Source organism: Urocampus carinirostris, chromosome 12, assembly GCF_059441175.1.
Source record: "Urocampus carinirostris isolate Australia breed hairy pipefish chromosome 12, RoL_Ucar_1.0, whole genome shotgun sequence".
Taxonomy (NCBI): Eukaryota; Metazoa; Chordata; class Actinopteri; order Syngnathiformes; family Syngnathidae; genus Urocampus; species Urocampus carinirostris.
This window is the reverse complement of record NC_142360.1, coordinates 39,945,742-39,958,338: the sequence shown is the minus strand read 5'-3', so window position 1 is coordinate 39,958,338 and position 12,597 is coordinate 39,945,742. Positions and strand designations below refer to the sequence as shown.

General features: G+C 36.5%; 1 protein-coding gene across 1 annotated transcript in view; it reads left to right on the top strand.

Annotated features, from left to right (window-relative positions):
• trabd2b (TraB domain containing 2B) overlaps positions 1 to 9,765 on the top strand; it is a 134,070-nt gene extending 124,305 nt beyond the window's left edge. The window contains exons 10-12 of the mRNA XM_088348848.1: positions 3,295 to 3,391; positions 7,021 to 7,272; positions 9,102 to 9,765. Of these exons, the coding sequence (XP_088204974.1) occupies positions 3,295 to 3,391; positions 7,021 to 7,272; positions 9,102 to 9,330 (578 nt within the window). The 3' untranslated portion in view covers positions 9,331 to 9,765. The remainder of the gene's footprint in view (positions 1 to 3,294; positions 3,392 to 7,020; positions 7,273 to 9,101) is intronic.
• The last annotated feature ends 2,832 nt before the right edge of the window (positions 9,766 to 12,597 follow it).

The window sequence follows — 12,597 nt, the reverse complement described above, 5'->3', positions numbered from 1 at the left end:
TGTGAAAAGTGAATTTCCCTTCGGGGATGAATAAAGTATCTATCTATCTATCTATCTATCTATCTATCTATCTATCTATGTCTATTGTGAGAGATAAACTAAAAAGAAAAATCCAGAAATCACAATGCATGATTTTTCAACAATTTATTTGTGTGATACACCTGCAAATAAGTATTTGAACACCCTCAATTTTGCTATTTCTCCCACTTAGAAATCAATGAGTGGTTTGAAATTTTCATCGTAGGTGCATGTCCATGCTGAGAGATAAACTAAAAAGAAAAATCCAGAAATCACAATTCATAATTTTCTAACCATTTATTTGTGTGATACAGCTGCAAATAAGTATTTGAACACCCTCAATTTGGCTATTTCTCCCACTTAGAAATCAATGAGTGGTTTGAAATTTTCATCGTAGGTCCATGTGAAAAGTGAATTTCCCTTCGGGGATGAATAAAGTATCTATCTATCTATCTATCTATCTATCTATCTATCTATCTATCTATCTATCTATCTATCTATCTATCTATCTATCTATCTATCTATCTATGTCTATTGTGAGAGATAAACTAAAAATAAAAATCCAGAAATCACAATGCATGATTTTTCAACAATTTATTCATATGATACACCTGCAAATAAGTATTTGAACACCCTCAATTTTGCTATTTCTCCCACTTAGAAATCAATGAGTGGTTTGAAATTTTCATCGTAGGTGCATGTCTATTGTGAGAGATAAACTAAAAAGAAAAATCCAGAAATCACAATGCATGATTTTTCAACAATTTATTTGTATGATACAGCTGCAAATAAGCATTTGAACACCTTGCTATTTTGGTATTCCTTCCACTTTGAAATCATGAAGGGGTCTGAAATTTCATTGTAGTTGCATGTCCACTGTGAGAGATAAACTAAAAAGAAAAATCCAGAAATCACAATGCATGGTTTTTCAACAATTTATTTGTGTTATACAGCTGCAAATAAGTATTTGAACACCCTGCTATTTTGCTATTCCTCCCACTTAGAATACATTAAGGGGTCTGAAATGTCATTGTAGGTGATTTCTGGATTTTTCTTTTTAGTTTATCTCTCTCAGTGGACATGCACCTACGATGAAAATAGCAGGGTGTTCAAATACTTATTTTCTTCGCTGTTATGTCAGTATACCATCACAAAAACAATGGGTTTTCAAAAGTCGATACTGAATATTAGTATTAAGGGCCGATATGAATTTGCTGTAAAACGTTAAAGATTGGGGTGTGAAATTTTAAATAATGCAAAAAAACACATAGAATAAATATTATAAATTTGAATAAAACTTTATTAGTTTTCTGTAACATTTTACAGTAAATAGAATTCCAACACAATTACTATTTCAATTAAACCAAAAATTAACAGTGCAGGAAATGAAATAAGGCTTAGCAGAAACTGGTATAAAGATACATAAAACATAAAAAGTTCCCTGAAACTTTTTACAATAGCCTAAATAAATAAAATACAATCTAACATGATTTAAATGAACTTAAAACAGGAGCTTGAAAATTAAAAAGTGCGTACACTCCTGTTTTAGAGCCAGATTGATGAAGTGATGTTATGCTAAAAGCTCATCACCGTCACTTGGGGGTGGTTTTTATGCTCTCTCTTGATGGACAAACTGATGTTATGATAGAAGCTAAAGTATCAGTCTCTACCTTTATGTATTCCTCTAAAACAAATTAAACTTTTCTTAATCGCAAACATGCCTTTCTATCACAGGGACGGACGGACGGGCATGTTAGCTTAGCTGCAGCTCTCTCCTGCTTTAGTGGCTCCACCCCCAGTCGCTTATCTAATCAGAAGGTGAGGGGTGGGTAGAAAGATAGAAGAGGAGGGGAGGTAAAGAAAGAGAGGCTACATGAGACCTTATAATCGACTCTCGAATGGAAAAAAACCTGATACCGATATCCGTCAAATTCCAAACTACTGTTCTGGTTTGTCATGATTACCCGATTCCTTTTTTTTTTTAACAAAGATTTACCGCAGGCAGCACAGCGGCGCAGTGGTTAGCGCATGTGCGGCACAGTTCATGTCTTGCGTGGGTTGAAATCCAGCTCCAGACTTCCTGTGCAGAGTTTGTATGTTCTCCCCGTGCTTGCGTGGGTTTCCTCCGGGCACTCCGGTTTCCTCCCACATTCCAAAAACATGCATTTCAGGTGGATTGGCTGGTCCAAATTGTCCCTAGGTGTGAATGAGTGAGTCGTCTGTCCCCATGTGCCCTGCGATTGGCTGGCAACCAGTTCAGGGTGTCCCCTGCCCACTGCCCGATGATTGCTGGGATGGGCTCCAGCACCCCCACGACCCTACTGAGGATAAGCGGTGTAGCTAATGAGATGAGATGAGAAGATTTACCGCACTCCAAACTTTTTGTCAGGCAGATCCGCCATTGTTGTTTTGGTCTCGCGGTTCGAGTTTTCGTCCGCACGCCGATCTCGGCCAACGAGATCTCGTTGTTTCGAGATGACGTCATTGCTGTGGCGGTTGTCGAGTGAAAGAGAAGTATGCCTCCGTAAAAACGGTTGGTATTCGGTGAAAATCAACAAAAAAATTATAATTTCTTCAGTGTCGGTAATAAGTCGAAACATAACACAGAAAGTGGTAACAACGGCAATCATTCCGGCACGAAAAAACGGCGGAGAAATTCTTCGGAAGATCGCAGAGGCAAGGAAAACACGTGTGTCGAAGCCAACGATTCGACGACAGAAAATAAACAAAAGAATACTCCTAGCAAGAAAAGGACTTTTCTGCCCAAATGGACTCAATTCTATTCCTGGTGACGCTATGAGGAGGATGATAATGGATTGGACCTTGAGAAGGCATTACAAGTGTGGCGGGACAGCAAACCACCAAGAATATATGAACTGAAAAATCTGAAGTGATTAAAACTGCATGAATATATAGACTCATATTTCAGCAATGTGATTTTGTATAATGTACAATATTGTTGTGAACTGAAAAATCTTGAAGTGATAACTGATTTGTATTCCCAATAAACTGTGATGATTAAAACTGAATGAATATATAGATTTATATGATATATTTGTCGCCGATTTACGATTTCAACCCCGATAAGACTAAATTTTGGGGAGCCATAGATCTCTCTGTTGGGACCCATCGATTTTTGAGCATGCAAGTCCCCGGGACCATCACTTTTTACAGCTCAAATGAACACTGTACTGGTGCCGATGATCGTCCCTCCTGATATCGATTGGCCTCTAGTAAGGTTTTATACTGATAATTCTGTCCCTTCCACGTTTTTAGGTCACTTCCTGGGCAACCACAGCGTGTTGGAGATCCTGCGTCAAGACGGTTACGCGATCGAACATGTGAGACCCGACGATCGGCGGCCCGTTACATTGTGAGTATGCGGTAAACTAAAAAAAAAAAAAAAAAAAAATGACCCGTTTCCAAAATGTATTTTCACTCTGAGATGCAGTACTTCATCAAACTTTTATAGGAAGCGACACGAAGAAGATTTAACTGTAAACTAAAATATATTAAACACTGATTTTTGGGAAAAAAAACAAAAAAAAAAAACAAACCTGCTTTTACTTAATGTTTAAATAGAGTTAACTACCCAAAGTGCTTTAAGAAGCTTTAGTTTTCTACAATAGATGAAAACTAAAAGTTTCTATATTCAGTTAAACATTTTCGTTGAAATAAAAAGCAGAAAGACCTTTAACTCAATAAACGCTGTTTTTTTTTTTTGGTTTAAATTAGAGTTGACTACCCAAAAAACTTCAAGAAGCTTTAATTTTCTACAATAGATGAAATCTAAAAGTTTCTATATTCAGTCAAACATTTTCGTTGAAAAAAAGCAGAAAGACCTTTAACTCGATAAACGTTGTTTAAAAAAAAAATAATAAAAAAAATATTAGAGTTAACTACCCAAAGTGCTTCAAGAAGCTTTAGTTTTCTACAAAAGATGGAATCTAAAAGTTTCTATGTTCAGTTAAACATTTTTGTTGAAATAAAAAGCAGAAAGAACTTTAACTCAATAAACACTGTTTTAGAAAAAATTAGAGTTGACTACCCAAAGTGCTTCAAGAAGCTTTAGTTTTCTATAATAGATTAAATCTAAAAGTTTTTATATTGAGCCAAACATTTTTGTTTAAAAAAAGCAGAAAAGCCTTTAACTCAATACACACTGTTTTATTTTTTAAATAGAGTTAACTACTCAAAGTGCTTCAGGAAGCTTTAGTTTTCTACAATAGATGAAATTTAAAAGTTTCTATATTCATTTAAACATTTTCGTTGAAATAAAAAGCAGAAAGACCTTTAACTCAATAAACAGTTTTAAAAGAAATTTAAAGTTAACTGCCCGAAGTGCTTCCAGAAGTTTTAGTTTTCTATAACAGATGAAATCTAAAAGTTTCTATATTCAGCCAAACATTTTTGTTTAAAAAAAGCAGAAAATCCTTTAACTCAATAAACGCTATTTTTTAAAGAGAGTTAATTACCCAAAGTGCTTCAAGAAGCTTTAGTTTTCTACAATAGATGAAATCTAAAAGTTTTTATATTCAGTTAAACATTTTCGTTGAAATAAAAAGCAGAAAGACCTTTAACTCAATAACCGTTGTTTTTTAATTAGAGTTAACTACCCAAAGTGCTTCAAGAAGCTTTAGTTTTCTACAATAGATGAAATCTAAAAGTTTCAATATTCAGTCAAACATTTTCGTTGAAAAAAAGCAGAATAGCCTCTAACTCAATGAACGCTGTTTTTTAAAGAGAGGTAACCACCCAAAGTGCTTCAAGAAGCTTTAGTTTTCTATAATAGATTAAATCTAAAGGTAAACATTTTCGTTGAAAAAAAAAGCAGAAAGACCTTTAACTCAATAACCGTTGTTTTTTAAATTAGAGTTAACTACCCAAAGTGCTTCAAGAAGCTTTAGTTTTCTACAATAGATGAAATCTAAAAGTTTCAATATTCAGTCAAACATTTTCGTTGAAAAAAAGCAGAATAGCCTTTAACTCAATAACCGTTGTTTTTTAATTAGAGTTAACTACCCAAAGTGCTTCAAGAAGCTTTAGTTTTCTACAATAGATGAAATCTAAAAGTTTCAATATTCAGTCAAACATTTTCGTTGAAAAAAAGCAGAATAGCCTTTAACTCAATAAACGCTGTTTTTTAAAGAGAGGTAACTACCCAAAGTGCTTCAAGAAGCTTTAGTTTTCTATAATAGATTAAATCTAAAAGTAAACATTTTCGTTGAAAAAAAAAGCAGAAAGACCTTTAACTCAATAAACGCTGTTTTTTTAACTAGAGTTAACTACCCAAAGTGCCTCAAGAAGTTTTAGCAATAGATGAAATCTAAAAGTGTTCCCTTCGCGGTGGCCCGCTCCACGCCATATTTTGTCGGGACCCCAGACTTCCTGCTGGCCTCCGATTGGTCGGTTCTAGGAAATACTGCAAATCATGGATTCTATTCATGAAATGGAGCTCATAAGACCTTGATGAACTGCAGACTGCCGTCCTCAAATTATTTCTTGGAGTTTCAGCTGGAGGATGTTCGGGGTCAGCCAGTTCCTTCACAGCCAGAGCTTCATTCACCCCTTTTTCAAGGCCCAATTCAAGCACTTATCAAGCACTTTCCAGGCCAAATTTTTCCAACACATTTTAAGGAAAAAAAGAATCCAATGCCAATCAAAATGACTAAAATAAAGTCGCTATATTGCTGTTTTGCGCTATTTTGAGCTGTTCCTATCTTTCTTTCTTCTTTTTCCTTTTCCTCCCCCTTCTTTCTTATTTTGTCTTTTTCTAAATTCATTGTCCTTTTCTTTGTCATTTTCAATTGTCATTTTTTTTTCGTTTTTTTCTTTTTAAAAAATAATTTCCTTTCTCCCTCAACAAATATCTGCAGATTTCATTTACCTAAATCCCAACCCGCAGCACGGCGGCGCAGTGGTTAGCGCGTGTGCGGCACAGTTCATGTCTTGGGAACCTCCTGCGTGGGTTCAAATCCAGCTACCAGCTTTCCTGTGCGGAGTTTGCACGGTCTCCCCATGCGTGGGTTTCCTCCGGGCACTCCGGTTTCCTCCCACATCCCAAAGACATGCATTTCAGGTGAATTGGCCGGTCCAAATTGTCCCAAGGTGTGATTGAGCGAGAGAGTTGTCTGTCCCTGTGTGCCCTGCGATTGGCTGGCAACCAGTTCAGGGTGTCCCCTGCTCATTGCCCGATGATTGCTGGGATGAGCTCCAGCACCCCCGCGACCCTACTGAGGATAAGCGGTGTAGCTAATGAGATGAGATGAGAATAAATCCCAACCCTGCAGACTAACCTGAAAGTCTAATCCTTTACCCTGATTTTAATGCTAAATCCTTACTATAGATATAGCTCACAAGGTAAACCGCCTGTAGCAGTTTTAGGGTTGTGGGTTCAATTGTCCAAATTCTGGAATTAGGCTTGAATTGTGATACTACACACAACCTGGTGTGTGTAATCTAGTCATTCTGTCAAATAAAGGATGCTTGGGATGTGACAAAGAAGACAAGGAACTAGCAGGGAACCAAGGGGAAGGAATACTACTGTATTTTCCGCACCACAAGGCGCACCGTGTTATAAGGCGCACCTTCAATGAATAATAATAAAAATAATAATAATAATTTCCTTGTATTGTCATTCTGTGTAACAATGTACACAGAACGAAATGTCGATTGCACCTGACCCGTTGTAGCGAGCCGATGCAGCCGCAGCCAACAGAGGGCGCCGCCGACCACTTTTTAAGTCTTAGGAATGACTCGGCCGGGGCGCGAACCCGAACCTCCCAGTCTCAAAGCGGGCGCCTTACCATCTAGGCAAACTTTTTCCATACATAAGGCGCACCCCATTATAAGGCATGCTGGTTTAAGATCAGGTCATTGCGCAATTTTGTAATTGTAATCTTTTTGATTTGATTCCATTCGCATCCAATTATTGCACTAATACTGTATTATACCCTATATGCTAATATATGCTAATGAGAGGCGTATCGATGAACTCAACAGCCAACCGGAAAGTGGGCGGGCCGGCGGCACCGGCGTGGCTCCTCCCACCAGCCGGCCCACGAGTTCCGGGTGGCCCAGCACTGGCGAGGACGGAGAAGACGAGGACGAGGGGGCGGAGCTACCTCACATCCTGCAACCCGATAGCCTGAGTCAGCTGGAGGAGTTCGGACGCCAAAAACGCCCTGGGAAATCTCAGCGCCGCCACGGGAGGCCCCGCCTCTTCAGTGACCTTTGGGTTCGATTCGGAGACGGGTAAAAGTTTTTTTTTTTTTTTTTTATGCAAATTGAGAAAAAGATGGCGTTTTTCAAATTGGGAAGTTCCACTTTTAACCACTAGATGGGGACGTGCTAATGTAGCAACCTGCTTTTTATACTGACAGAAAAAAGTAATAAGTTTGTGTTGTGCTATCAAAATGTAGTAAAAACTACTCATCAAAATCCAATTGTTTTAGAGTGTAATTCCACTTTCAACCACTAGATGGGGGCGTGCTAATGTAGCACTCTCATACCTCTGCTTTTTATACCGACAGAAAAGGTTGGAATAGGTTTGTGTAGTCCTATCGAAATGCAGTAAAAACTGTTTTAATCTAAATCTTATCGGTGTAGAGTGTCATTCCACTTTCAACCACTAGATGGGGGCATTGTAATTGCATTTTAGCACGGTTATAATGCTGCTTTTCGTACCTTCAGAAAATGTTGGTCAATTTTCAGGCCCCAAAAAGTTATCAAAGACTATGCTAGTCGGTAGCTCATCGATGTAGAGTAGTTCCACTTTTAACCAGTAGATGGTAGCATGTTTTATTGTACTTTATAATCCGACTTTTTATACGGAAATTCACGATTTTTGGGGCCTTCATTTTTTTTGTGCTATAAAATCTGTTCCAAGTCATAGCCCTTTGATGTAGAGTGTAATTCCACTTTCAACCACTAGATGGTGGCATTGTAATTGCATTTTAGCACGATTATAAGGCTGCTTTTCGTACCTTCAGAAAATATTGGTCAATTTTAAGCCCTAAAAATGTATCAAAGACTATGCTAGTCGGTAGCTCATTAATGTGGAGTAGTTCCACTTTTAACCACTAGAGGGTAGCATATGTTTTTATTGTACTTTATAATCCTACTTTTTATGCCTAAATTCCTGATATTTTTGACCTACAGAAACTGGAAGCAATAGGATTTTTTTCACGATAAAATATGTTTCAAGTGATAGCTCTTTGATGTAGAGTGTAATTCCACTTTCAACCACTAGATGGTGCTTTGTTAATTGTTTTTTAGCACCTCTACAACTCGATTCTCTTGCCTAAATTAACTGATAATAAGTTTGTTTTCTGTACTGAAAATGTTGCACAATCTATTCTAGGTTATAGATGATTTATGTAGAGTGTAATTCCACTTCCAACCTCTAGATGGTGGCATGGTAATTGTAACGTAGGACCCTTAGAACACTGCTTTAGATAATGAGAGTTATATGTTTGTTTTATGTTATAAAAATGTTGTACAACCTATTCTAGGTAATAGATTATGTATTGTGTAATTCCATGTTCAACCACTAGATGGAGGTACGCTCTTTCAATTTGAACTCCTTGCAATACTGCTTTTTGCGCCATCAGAATATGGTGGTAATGGGTTTGTTTTTTCACTCTGAAAATGTAGTAAAACTATTCTAGGTCACAGATGAGTGATTTAGAGTGTAATTTCATCTGCAACCACTAGATGGTGCTTTGCTAATTGTGTTTAAGCACCTCTGCAACTAGATTTTCATGCCTAAAGAAACTGTTGGGTGATACATTTGTTTTCTGTAATAAAAATATACAAACTATTCTAGGCTGTAGATCATTGATGTGGAGTGTAATTCCACTTCCAACCACTAGGTGGTGACATGGTAATTGTAACATAGGACCACTATAACCCTGCTTTTTACATCTATATTCTAATGCCGGTTATAGGTTAGCTTTATGCTATAAAAATGTATTTTATAAATCTATTCTAGGTAATAGATCATGTAGTGTGTAATTCCATGTTCAACCACTAGATGGTGGCGTGTAAATTGACACTTACATTTCCTTTATTTTGTCCGACAGTACGAGCCCGCCCCCTAACGTGAGGATAATCAACGGCTATGTGACAGTGGAGCCCCCGTTCGCCAACGAGGAGGATCCTACCACCCCCATGGCGAACAAAAACCCCAGCCTGTCAACGCCCACAACCTTTTCTCCCACATCGGCACAGCCGCCCTCCACCGTCCGTCTGACGCCGTCTCTAACGTTAGCTTTAGCCTGGCTGCTAACGTACGTGATGCTCATCTGTTGAGGGCCACAAGGGGGCCCAGTTACAGCTAACTCATGGCTTGTGGGCCGAATGTGGCCCGCCACAACATTTTAAATGGCCCGTGATACAATGCTGAGAGAAGCGAGAGCGTCAAACAATGACCTGCAGTTTTGAATATGTCCACCGGATGTCGCCAAAGGCAGGAGCCACTCGCAAAGCATCCGACTGTAGCTGTATTCGCCAAATGTCATTAATCAACCAGAGAACATCGAGGCGATGCTATTTTACCGGAAGGTCGCAAGTGGGATGTTAAAGACGATAGGAAAAATAAGAAATGGAAAAAAGTACTGCCTGGGTGCCTTTGCAGACGTTTCAAGAAGCTTTAGTTTTCTAGAATAGATGAAATCTAAAAGTTTCTATCTTCAGCTAAACATTTTCGTTGAAAAAAAAGCAGAAAGACCTATAATTCAATAAACACTGTTTTTTACTTAGAGTTAACTACCCAAGGTGCCTCAAGAAGCTTTAATTTTCTCTAATAGATGAAATCTAACAGTTTTTATATTCAGTTAAACATTTTTGTTGAAAAAAAAGCAGAAAGACCTATAATTCAATAAGCACTGTTTTTTAATTAGAGTTGACTACCCAAAAAGCTTCAAGAAGCTTTAGTTTTCTATAATAGATGGAATCTAAAAGTTTTTATCTTCAGTTAAACATTTCCGTTGAAAAAAAAAAGCAGAAAGGCCTTTAACTCAATAAACACTGTTTTTTAATCAGAGCTAACTACCCAAGGTGCCTCAAGAAGCTTTAATTTTCTCTAATAGATGAAATCTAACAGTTTTTATATTCAGTTAAACATTTTTGTTGAAAAAAAAGCAGAAAGACCTATAATTCAATAAACACTGTTTTTTACTTAGAGTTAACTACCCAAAGTGCTTCAAGAAGCTTTGGCTTTCTAGAATAGATGAAGTCTAAAAGTTTCTATAATCAGTTAAACATTTTCTTTGAAAAAAAAAGCAGAAAGATCTTTAACTCAATAAACGCTGTTTTTTTTATTAGAGCTAACTACCCAAAGTTCTTCAAGAAGCTTTAGTTTTCTATGATAGATTAAATCTAAATGTTTTTATATTCAGTTAAACATTTTCGTTGAAAAAAAAAGCAGAAAGACCTTTAACTCAATAAACGCTGTTTTTTTATTAGAGCTAACTACCCAAAGTTCTTCAAGAAGCTTTAGTTTTCTATGATAGATTAAATCTAACAGTTTTTATATTCAGTTAAACATTTTTGTTGAAAAAAAAGCAGAAAGACCTATAATTCAATAAACACTGTTTTTTACTTAGAGTTAACTACCCAAAGTGCTTCAAGAAGCTTTGGCTTTCTAGAATAGATGAAGTCTAAAAGTTTCTATAATCAGTTAAACATTTTCTTTGAAAAAAAAAGCAGAAAGACCTTTAACTCAATAAACACTGTCTTTTAATTAGAGTTAACTACCCAAAGTGCCTCAAAAAGCTTTAGTTTTCTATATTAGATGAAATCTAAAAGTTTCTATATTCAGTTAAACATTTTCGTAGAAAAAAAAGGAGAAAGACCTTTAACTCAATAAATGCTCTTTTCTAAATAGAGTTAACTACCCAAAGTGCTTCAAGAAGCTTTAGTTTTCTAGAATAGATGAAATTTAAAAGTTTTATATTCAGTTAAACATTTTTGATGAAAAAAACAGCAGAAAGACGTTTAACTCAATAAACACTGTTTTTTTTAATTAGAGTTAACTACCCAAAGGGCCTCAAGAAGCTTTAGTTTTCTATAATAGATGAAATCTAACAGTTTCTATATTCAGTTAAACATTTTCGTTGGAAAAAAGCCGAAAGACCTTTAACTAAATGAATGCGTTTTAAAAAAAATAAAATAGAGTTAACTACCCAAAGTGTTTCCTCTTTGGGTAGTTAACTCTAAAATCCTCTAACTCTAAAGTGTTTTGTATTTTTTTATTCAAGGTGTTTTGTCACTTTTTGATTTGTGAGCAGAATATTTGAAGGTGGCTTTTCGAGAAAACCGTTTTGTTTCTAAATGTTTTAAATGTTTAAATCACAGGTGTCAAAGAGGCTGAGAAGCACAGGAGAAAAATGAGCTGCAGTTTTAACAATTTCCACTTGAGGTTGCCAAAGTCGGGCACCGCTGGCAAAACTGCTGGAGCCGTATTTCAATCTCTTTCTTCTTTTTTTCCCTCCCTCTCTTTCTGTCATTCTTTATTCCCTTTTCTGCCTGTCTCACTCTTGCTTTCTCTCTCTCTTTCATTTTTTTCTCACTTTCTCTTTCTCTTTCTCATGCTTTCTTTCTTTCTTTCTTTCTTTCTTTCTTTCTACTGCGCTCTTCTTTTCTTTCTCTCTTCTTTTTTCTCTTTTTGCTTTTCACACACTCTTTTGTACACTCCAATTCTCTCTCTTTTTGTTTTTTTTCTATTTCACTCTCTTTTGCTCTTTTTATTTTTCTCACTTTGGCTCTTTTGCTTACTCTTTCTTTCCCTTCCTCATTTTGTTTCTCTCTCTTCTTTTATTCTTTCTCTCTTTATCATTCTCTCGCTTTTGTAGTTTCTTACTTTCTCTGTGTTTCTCCTCCTCTCCTTTTTCTTACTGTCTAATGTGTGCTCTCTCTATTTCTCTTTCTCTCCTCTTTTTTTTCTTTTTCTCTCTATCTCCCTTGTTCTTTCTCTCTCGCTTTTAGTCCCTCTCTTTTTGCCCCTCTTTCTTTCACTTCCTCTTTTTGACTCATTCTTGCTCATTTTTGCTCTTTATTTTATATTTCTTTTTCTCTTCTCTCATTCTTTCTCTCTTCCTTTTTCTCTCTAACTTTCTTTCTCTATTCCTATCTTTTGTAGTTTGTTTCTTTTTTCTCCTGCTTTCCTTCTTCCTTCATTTATACCTTGTGCTCTCTATTTCTCTATATCTTCCCTTTTCATTCTCTTTCCTTCTCTCTCTGTCTATCTTGTTCTCTCTCTCTTTTAATCTCTAATTTCCCTGCCCCTTCCTCTCACTATAATTGTCTGACTCTTTTTCTCTTGCTCACTTTTTTCTCTCTCTTTCAATCTCTCTTTTTCTCTTCTCACATTCTTTCTCTCTTTATATTTCGCTCTTTAACTTCTTCTCTCCATTTTTTATTCCTTTCTAAATTGTACTCTCTATTTCTCCATCTCCCCCTCTCTTTCCTCCTCTCTCTGTCTCTTGTTCTCTCTCTCTCTCTCTTTTAATCTCTCTCTTTCTCTCGCCCTTCCTCTCACTTTGTCTTTCTGATTCTTTCTTTCTCTTGCTCACTTTT